The following is a 10,237-nucleotide window of genomic DNA, read 5'->3' as shown; positions in this document are numbered from 1 at the left end:
AACGTTCCATGTTCAATCTTAGAATTTTTTTATATATTTCCGTAGGAAGGAGATGAGTGCAGGTCAAAAGGCCTATAGTTCACTAGTAATCTTCTTCTTTTGACTCAAAGATCCACCTCTAGCAATATTTTGGCACTTGATAAGGCCAAGAGACCAAATAATGTGGACAATATCGGAGAGAGATTTTCTCCACTGAGATTTCCCATTATAGGTGTGCTATCATCATATTTAGGGTTTAATACAAATGAAACCATTTTTACTAAATCAAACAAAGAGAAATTAGTACCATATCAAGAAAAATCAAACCTATGGGCTCCTACCAAGGATTATTACCCTAAGATACACAAAATCTCTTTATTTAGCTCTAGCTAAGTGTTTAATTTCACTTAAGTCGATCTCAGTAAAGTATATTTGTCTCAACTTTAAGCAAATAAACTAGTCAAACGCACACAGAACTGTTCCTTTTTTGTTATTTTTTAGTTTCTACGATTCATATCTTTTTCAACCAAAGAACACGGTATGCAAGCAACCAACACATTAATGTGGGCGCATAGATGAAGGCATCATATCAACTATAGTGCAAGATGTGGATTAGTATTTGCTTATTAAGCTTTTGGACTGAGATAATGGATCTCTACAATGTGATTGGTTATTGGTGATATCCTTCTCTATCAAATATTGAGGGGATTCTACGTCAGACTTCTCCACGAAATGATGGAAGATATGAGTGCTCTTTGTCACTTGTAAGGGGGGAAGTGGGAAAGGCGTTGATATATTGTTGTAGTTCTTCCACACAAATGCCTGAGACTGTGGTCTCTCTGTGGGACTGATGAAACTTTAACTACACAGCCTCATCAACACCCTGAAAGATGTGACTGCTTGAAACACTATCATTTCCTCCCTAACAACCATTTGATTATTATATGTGTTGAAATGGTATTGGCTCGGAAGGTATGAAATCCCATCTAATTTTAGTTTAGAAATTATAGAAAAGGTGATTGAAATGCAAAATTGTCAACAAGATTATCAAAAGTTGGGTGTAATAACTTTTTTATAAGGATTGATTCCTTTAAGTATTTGGTGTAACTAGATGCACATGCATGGTCCCATGTAAGTGTGACAAGAAGATAATTTCTATAGGTAGTGATGATGATTCTAAATATCATTTGTATAAGCATGCAACTAAAAAGAGAGAGTATTAATGGGAGCATATGTTGCTGAGTTTTGTGTAGAGCGAGTGTGGGACATTTGTACACATATATATACTTAATAACTGTGTATGGGAGAGGCTTAGATATTTCAAAGCAGTGAGTTGAATAATTTCAAGATGATTATCTATTAAAACATTGATTCTAATAGTCTCAAAGGGTTTGTACATTCTTGACAATATGAACAACCAAAAGGAAGAATATTAGATAAGATAACCATGCCTAGCTACCACGTAAAAAAAGCATTCAAAGTTCAAACTTGGCACCGTCTTTAGGTTTGAAAATTATTACGTCCAATGCATACTTTTAAAACTATGTTGCCCATCGAAATGATCAAACTGCTTTTCAGTTTTCACCCAGATATCGTATTGGAAGAAGGAACTTTGAACTATGATAAAAAAACAAAGAAAAATTCAAAACTACGGAAATATTGCAAGCCACTCGGTGACAGAGTAAACTACAAAACCAACTAACTAGTATGATAATTATTATGGTTTTGTAAATAGGATAGAGAGGTGCCATTTCGTCAATATTCAAACCAAACTGATAAAATTATAGAAGAAATTTATAGTATATGATAAGAAAAGGAATTGCTGGTTGTAGTAACTTTTTTGGACAAGGTGTGTGTGCTTCTATTCAAACGTGGGGGGTGATTGGTCCTATATAGATCTATTGGTTTTGGATCCATCCAAGATATATTGGGAACACATGTGCAAAAAAGCTTCTTGCTTCCAATACAATTTAAATCTTCTACAATGTGATGTGGACGCAGAGGTACCACACCCCTCCCAACGTTCATTATAGGCCCTAGTGATGATATAAGAAAGTGACCTAATACTATCAGTTGAAATGTTCTTCTCAAGATCCCTCAAGAAGTCTAGAATATAGCTTAACGTTACAATGTACAGGAACATATATGTTTTGGCTTAATACACTTGACGGATAATTAAAGTTTATATAGAGCAATGAGCTTATAATTGGACATATTTTAGATGTTTATGTACAAATCAATGCCAAACCTGATCTAAACATGATCCAGTTATATATGATATAACTCTTTTTCATGCCACACTACTTTATATATATATTTTAAATTTTAATGTTGGATTATATGTTACTTACTATTGGTCTTAACATGTACACCAAATTTAATGTGAATTGAATATTATTTATCATTCAATCTATAAATTTAGGTCTTATCTCAATATGGTTTTAAAGGAAAAAAAAAAAGATATTTAAGCATTTTATAGATGAGAGAATTCTTTTTCTCTAATTATATAAAAATTTTACAAGTATATTAAGGGAATAAGAAGAAAATGTATTTCAACAATAAATTTGTCATAATATATATACAACAAAAAATAGTTAAGTATCGTAACAAGTCTAAATTAAAGTTACAACATGTAATTTTTTTTTTTTTTATACAAGATAGAATTCTATTCTAACTTAATCTAAGTGTATATATGTGTGAAACTCCTTCCTGAAGACTTGAACCATGACCCTTACCCCCACACTCCACAAGCATTTATACTTATAAGATGACCATCGCATTAAAAATATACGGTGGTTACAACATATAATTTAAAATGTAGTTTAATTGACGTCTTCCAATATTTTCAATAAAGACAATGAGATTCAAATTATACTGTATATTATCTTCACCCTAAAAAGGACAGCCCATTAAAGATGTACTGTCAAGCAGTTGCCTTCAATGCTCGAAAAAATAAATTGTGAAGACAGTTAAAAAGAATTTGATACGCACAAAAAATCACATGGGAAAGGCCAAAGAATAGTAGATGCCAGAAGAACATCTCCCTCAAACATGTAAAACTCCAGATTAACCGATTATAGAGACATACAAAACACCAAATATAATTTAACCTATTACCAAGTACACATACAAGACACCAGAGATAATTGATGATAATAATGATATGGTCACAATCACCTCGCGTGAATAAAGATTCAGGAACTATAAAAGTATCTGTGATTCTGTATGATTTTTTCCGAAGAGAAGGTGGATCTGATTGATCTACTTTGGAAAAATGACAAATTAAATGATGGAAATAGTAGGGGCTTGGCATGACTTCTTCGATAGCACACTATTCAAGTTTTAAACAAGATTGAGCAGTGATTGTTGCACTATTCAAATTACTGTCTATTTTTATGACATCAAGCACTTGATATATAGAGTGCAATGCTATACTTTTTTTTTTTTTTTAATTTTCTTAGAAGACAATGATATACAATACAGATATTAAATATATGCAAGTGGGATTTTTTTTTTTTTCATATAATAAAAAAATAGATGAAACCCCACCACCTCCGCTCCTAATAAAATTTAAATACTTCTCACTCTTCTAAGTCTAACCATTGAGCTATTGAGCACATACACTCTCTCTCTCTCTCTCTCTCTGGCGTGAGCGTGTGTTAGAAAAAAGGAGATCCCACCATCAAACACTTAGCTCTACAAATCCTTCATATTGCTCAGACACTGAAAACACAAAGGAAACAAGAAAAGAAGACCAGGCCAAAAGAAATAAAGATGGTTGCAGCAGAGAAGCCCCAAAAGCACCCGACAATGCAAGAGGTACAAAATCTCATATATTCCTACAAAATCTTCTTATCTTTTCCAAGTCCAATATGGGGTTGGAGCTTTAACCCGGCCCAGTAGTACCAACACCTTCTATGGTACTCAGTGCTTGGAGTTCGAATCCCAACTCCCCCTTATTTGCGTACCTAAAATAAATTCAATATACAATGTGATACTTTTTGGTTTTTTTTTTAATCTTTAGGTGGTGGAGGAGCTAAAGAGAATGACCGGCATAGGATTCCCTTTAGCAGCCACAAGCTTGGTGAGCTATCTGAAAAACATGGTCTTAGTCGTGTGCATGGGAAGACTAGGAAGCCTAGAGCTAGCAGGTGGGGCTTTAGCTATTGGCTTCACCAACATCACTGGCTACTCAGTCCTCTCAGGCCTTGCCATGGGCATGGAGCCCCTTTGCAGCCAAGCGATTGGTTCAAGAAACTTCTCCATAGTAACTCTTACTTTACAAAGAACAATTCTCATGCTACTTCTTGCTTCATTCTCCATTGGATTAATATGGATGAACCTTGAACCTCTCATGCTTATCCTTCACCAAAACCCAGAAATAACGAGAGTGGCAAGCCTATATTGCCGCTTTGCTATCCCTGATCTCATTGCCAATAGCCTTCTTCATCCCCTTCGTATTTACCTTCGTAGCAAAGGCACAACATGGCCTTTAATGTGGTGCAATCTACTAGCAATTCTTCTACACATTCCTATCACCATCTACTTGGCCTTCACACTTGGTCTTGGGGTACGAGGAATAGCAATCTCAACATTTGTAACCAACTTCAACACCCTGTTGTTTCTAATTTGTTACATTTTCTACACTCGTACCCCTGAGGATCCTTTGTACATGCCAATGTTATCACAACCTTTGCCTTTTCCGTTTCCTTTTACTACTTCCACATCATCACAAAGAGAGGAATGGGCTACGTTGCTTGGATTTGCTGTACCAAGCTGTCTAGCTGTTTGTCTAGAGTGGTGGTGGTACGAGTTTATGACAATCCTAGCTGGCTACCTTCAAAATCCAAGAGTGGCACTTGCAACATCAGCTATAGTAATACAAACCACATCACTCATGTATTCATTACCAACAGCACTGAGTGCATCAGTATCAACCCGAGTAGGGAATGAGCTTGGAGCAAATCGACCAGATAGGGCCCGTTTGGCCACAATGGTAGCCATAGGATTGGCCCTACTGAGTTCATTAGTGGGCTTGTTATGGACCACTCTTGGAAGAGAACCATGGGGAAGAGTGTTCACAAAGGATAATGAGGTTCTCGAACTAACTATGACTGTGCTACCTATAATTGGACTATGTGAACTAGCAAATTGTCCACAAACCACAAGTTGTGGGATACTGAGAGGAAGTGCTAGGCCAGGTATCGGGGCAGGAATCAATTTTTATTCTTTCTACTTGGTGGGTGCACCCGTAGCTATAGTCTTAGCCTTTGTCTGGAAGCTAGGGTTTGTGGGTCTTTGTTATGGCCTTTTAGCAGCTCAGATTGCATGTGCAGTCTCTATCTTAGCTGTGGTGTTCAACACTGATTGGGAGAGAGAATCTTTAAAAGCCAAAGACTTGGTGGGAAAGACTAGCATTAGTGATGCATCTTCACTGGCAGACCAAACAGTCAAACAAGAAGAAGGTGGTACTGATCTTGGGTTTCTCAAAGAAAAGGAATTTGAAAAGTGAAAAGAAAAAAAAAAAAAAATCAAACACAGATTTGAGGAACGACAAGCAGCAGAATTTGGATTTTAACATGACAAATTCAACATACACTTTTATTTTATCAAGCCACCTTATATGTACGTCTCCCTTTTGCTTTGTCTTTTTCTAATATTTATTTTTGTCTCTATTGTCTATCTCCATGCATATTGGTCTGATTAAAAGTTGGGTTGTAAGCAGATGTTGCTAGAGTGACTAGATACTATATATTCTTTTTCTTTTTCTTTTTCTTTTTTCTTAAGCTGTTGTGAGGTGAGCTAATTAGGTCGACTCATTCTTCGTTTTGCCAATGTAACAGCCTTCTTTCTCTACTTTTATTTCATCACGTGTAATATAGCCCATTTAGCCAATTAGCTGTATTCAACTGGAATTTTCTTTTTCATATATAAAAATTGAAGTGAATTATAAGTTCGAATTAAGCTAGTGTTTAACAAGGGACAACTTTTTGACAACATACTCAAATGAAAATTTGTGATTAATGAAAAATTGTGATTGAAACAATATCAATTCCACATTGGTCTATAATTGACACCATTTTTACTATGCACTAATCACACGTGATGTTAACACTTATAAACAATTTTATATTTTTAGATTTATTGTTCAACAAAAGATGAATTGTCTTTATCTATATATGGACCTTCATAAAGCAATTATTTATCTTACTTATCCTGGAAATTTTCTTGTTGTGTATTAATCTAAGAAGAATATTACTGTGTTTTGATATATGTTTATTTTTATTGGCTTATTTTGTTTAGAAGATTAAATTGTGTGAAAGCATAGATAAAGCATATAATTAGAAAGCAAAAAAGAAAAGAGTGAGGTTTATTAGTTTATAACTTACAACAAGTATCTGGGAAAAGTCTTTTTGTTTTTTTATTTTTGTTTTAGCTTTTTTATAAATAATTTAACTTTTACTTTTTTTTTTTAAATAAGTTACAGTAGTTTTAGCTTTTTGTCACACATTCAACATAAAAGTTACAATATATATATAAGTAAATTACTAGACTTTTTTCTAACAAAAGGTTTTAAAAAGTAGTAATACCTAATCAAACAACCAAAAGAAGTCAAAAAAAATATATGCTTTCCTAATTAAGCACACACTTTTATCCATGTGTGCAAATATTTAAAAAAAAAAATGTTATATTCATAATATATTTACAACAAATCTTAGTTGGTAAAATTATTATTTGTTTAGGTCCATCTGACCCCTATAACAATTAATAACGAATTATCATATAAGATTTATTGTGAAATTGTTGTAAAACTATTGTAAGCGTAAATCAATAATTATGAAGCAGACGTGGAAACACATGCACATGTGGATATGTATGGGCACCTAATAAAATAAAGCATGCATGTGAGTAGGCAAGAGATGGTACGTTGATGACAACGGTACTAACCGAACGTGGAATATAATTCTGTAAGGTCATCACTCACCACGTTGGAATTACAGTAATATGATTCGAAATGCGAAACTTTATATATAGATCCATTTCATCTATATATATATATATATATATAGTGTGCTAGTAGCATAGTAATATATAAACATAATAATATCAGTATAAAATGAAATTGTAATTGACATGCAATTTTCATATACAGTAATGAACAAATAATGCCTTATCCTCTGAAAATGACTTGGTGGTGAGGGTAATAATAATAAAAATTGAAAAAAATGGTGATCTTTTTTGACGTTATTATTACCTTTTGTTGCCAAAAATCTCTATCACGCAGATATCCCCATGCAATAAAGTTTTTAAAAGGTATGTTTGTACTTCTATGGCACGGGAAAACGACATTTTACCGAACAATAATGCTACCTTTTGGTTCAAAAAATATTTATAAAATTTAAAAACTCTTACAGATATATCATATTTGGGTCGGTCCAACTCAAGATTTTGTTGAACCCTACCTGTAATTAATTAAAATCTAATTGCTTATATTAACTTTGGTCCCTCTTCTTCTCAAAAAAAAAAAACTCTGGTCTCTCTTCTTCTCAAAAAAAAATTTGTTTCCTCTTGCTTACTTTATCAGTCAATTAATTAGACTCAACTTTTATTTTTTGAATCTAGGATTTTTATCTTGGTCGGTGTCGGTACAACATTTCTTCCAATAGCAAGAGTTTCATAAATGAAAAGTGTGACATTATAATGGTGTAAAGGTCTCATTTTACCAAACTAGCTTTAGAAAGATTCACTATTTCTAATTTGAAATTCAGTAATCAGGTACTTATATATCAATTTTTAACTAGAGGCCAAATAAAATAGAAGATTAGGGGCATCCTATAATCAGTATAGGTCGGTTTATTAAGAATTATAGAACTTGAGAATTATGATTAAGCAAGTCGGGCTAATAATTATGGGTGGAAAAACTGGCTATGAACTTTTAATGATTTTCTAGGTTGTAATAAAGAAGAAATCATTGCATAATGTCGGGAATTCACTCAAGATGGGTTGACATTATAACATTATGGTTGAATTGTATAAAAAGATTACCTTATATTTGGACGGAGAGAAGAGACAAATAGTTATAAATAGGGTGAAAAGTTAATTAGCCTTTATTTTTATACTAATTGAGATTTTAACATTATGATTGAAAAGCAACATGAGAAAAGGAAATAAGTAGAGAACGGAGAAGAGTACAAAGAAAAGATGAAATTTGATGAACTAAATTCTAAGCTTCTTGATTTCATTCATTCACCGAATCCAATACATATACACAACCAGATCCGTAAAGTTTGGGATTACTGCAACTAATTATAGCATGACTCATCGGATGCTTACACGTGGACTTGCAACAATAACTAACACTACTAATACCATTAAGCATAAGCTACCTACAGTTTAGACTATAAAGCTACTCTACTACAAGTTGTTTTCCTTCTGCCTTGTCATATGCTTTAGCCTTATTAGGTACTATGTCACCTGTCTTTACATCCCCCCTTAAACTGAGGGGAGAAAGACCCATCAGTTTGTATGCAAGATCCAGAAACTGAGGGGAAGACAAAGCCTTAGTAAAAATGTCAGCCAACTGATCATGTGTGGAAATGAAATTGATTTGCAAATCTCTATTAAGAACCTTCTCTCTGATATAATGATAGTCCACCTCAATATGCTTGGTTCTAGCATGAAAAATTGGATTGGAAGCTAAAGCCAAAGCAGAAACATTATCACACCAAAGCATAGGAGGGAGAGATAAGTAAACCCCCAAATCCTTAAGAATCATTCTTATCCAACATAACTCAGTAGTTGTAGAAGCCAAGACTTTATATTCAGCCTCAGTTAAAGACTAGCCATAGTCAATTGCTTCTTGGCAGACCAAGTAATAGGAGAATTCCCTAGAAATGCCAACATGCATGTAATGGACCTATGATCAAGAGGATCACCGGCCCAATCAGCATTACAATAAGCAGACAGAGCTAAATGACAAGGTTGAAAATGAACTCCATGATGCAAGGTACCCTTGAGATATCAAAGTATCCTTTTGGTTGCCATCAAGTGATGTTGGGTAGGTTGACTCATACACTGACAAACCTGCTGAACTAAATAAGATAAATCAGGTCTAGTGAAGGTCAAATATTGCAAAGCCCCAACCATACTCCTATAGACAGTAGGATCCGCAAGTAAAGGACTGACTTGAGAGCTAACATGCATTGTGGGAGAACAAGGAGTGAGACATGGCTTGCAATCCAACATATTGAACTTGGTAAGCAAGTCTAAAACATATTTAGACTAATGCACAAAGAGACCTTGAGAGGTGTACTCAATTTGAAGACCAAGAAAGTATTTCAGAGGACCAAGACCCTTCAAGTCAAAAGCAGCCCCAAGTCTTGAAACAATGTGAGCAATAAAAGATATACTATTCCCAGTGATAATGATATCATCAATATATAAAAACAGATAAACCACAAAGGAATCATGGTGAAGTGTAACAAATTACAATCAACAAAAGAAGCCTGAAAACCAATGTGAAAGAGTTCAGATGTGAAACTGTCAAACCAGACCCTTGGTGCCTGTTTAAGACCATAAAAGGCCTTATGAAGAAGACAGACATGATCAGGATGAGCAGCATCAACATAGCCAGGGGGCTGAGACATGAAAACTTCCTCTTGCAAAATGCCATGAAGGAATGCATTGGACACATCCAATTGCTTCAAAGGCCAATGATTCTGCACAGCCAAGGCTAAAATGATTCTCACAGTAGCTAGTTTGACAACACGACTAAATTTCTCTCCACAATCTAAACCATATTGTTGCAAAAACCCCTTAGCAACCAATCATGCCTTGTATCTAGCAACAACGCCATCACTCCCTCTTTTAATCTTATACACCTACTTACAATGGACCACATTCTTACCAGATGGAAGAGGGACTAAAGTCCAAGTATGTTGCTTTTGAAGTGAATGAAACTCAGAATCCATAGCTTCAATCCAATGAGGAAACTAAGAAGCAACATTAAAACTTGGAGGTTCTGCCTGAAAGTAATCCCTTACTATGGCAAAGGCTTTGGGCTAGAATATGCCATGTTTGGAAATTGGATTTGGTAAGCATAAGATGAGTATTAGGATGAGAATTAGTGGACTCAGAAAAGGGCAGATTGGGATAGAACAATAGGCACAAAAGCAAATGAAGAAGGAAGGACAGCATCAAAATCAAAAGCTAAAGAAGAAGAAAGATCAGCAGAGACATTGGGAGCTGTATCAGACCT

At 34.5% G+C, this 10,237-nt stretch overlaps 1 protein-coding gene across 1 annotated transcript; it reads left to right on the top strand.

Moving 5' to 3' along the window:
• Positions 1 to 3,596: 3,596 nt before the first annotated feature.
• Positions 3,597 to 5,874, top strand: LOC115949669 (protein DETOXIFICATION 55). The gene is made up of 2 exons (XM_031066958.1): positions 3,597 to 3,798; positions 4,004 to 5,874. The coding sequence occupies exons 1-2, from the start codon at positions 3,754 to 3,756 to the stop codon at positions 5,489 to 5,491; spliced, it is 1,533 nt and encodes a 510-aa protein (XP_030922818.1). The 5' UTR covers positions 3,597 to 3,753; the 3' UTR covers positions 5,492 to 5,874.
• Positions 5,875 to 10,237: the final 4,363 nt, after the last annotated feature.

Source organism: Quercus lobata, chromosome 6, assembly GCF_001633185.2.
Source record: "Quercus lobata isolate SW786 chromosome 6, ValleyOak3.0 Primary Assembly, whole genome shotgun sequence".
Lineage (NCBI taxonomy): Eukaryota > Viridiplantae > Streptophyta > Magnoliopsida > Fagales > Fagaceae > Quercus > Quercus lobata.
The sequence above is the reverse complement of the archived record's forward strand: the minus strand, read 5'-3'. Positions and strand labels throughout refer to the sequence as shown.

What these genes read in the sequence shown, in the direction of transcription:
- LOC115949669 (XM_031066958.1), top strand. Translation starts at nt 3,754, where the DNA reads ATGGTTGCAGCAGAGAAGCCCCAAAAGCACCCGACAATGCAAGAG. An exon ending in AGCACCCGACAATGCAAGAG is followed by an intron (nt 3,799 to 4,003) that starts GTACAAAATCTC and finishes TTTAATCTTTAG; the next exon opens with GTGGTGGAGGAGCTAAAGAG.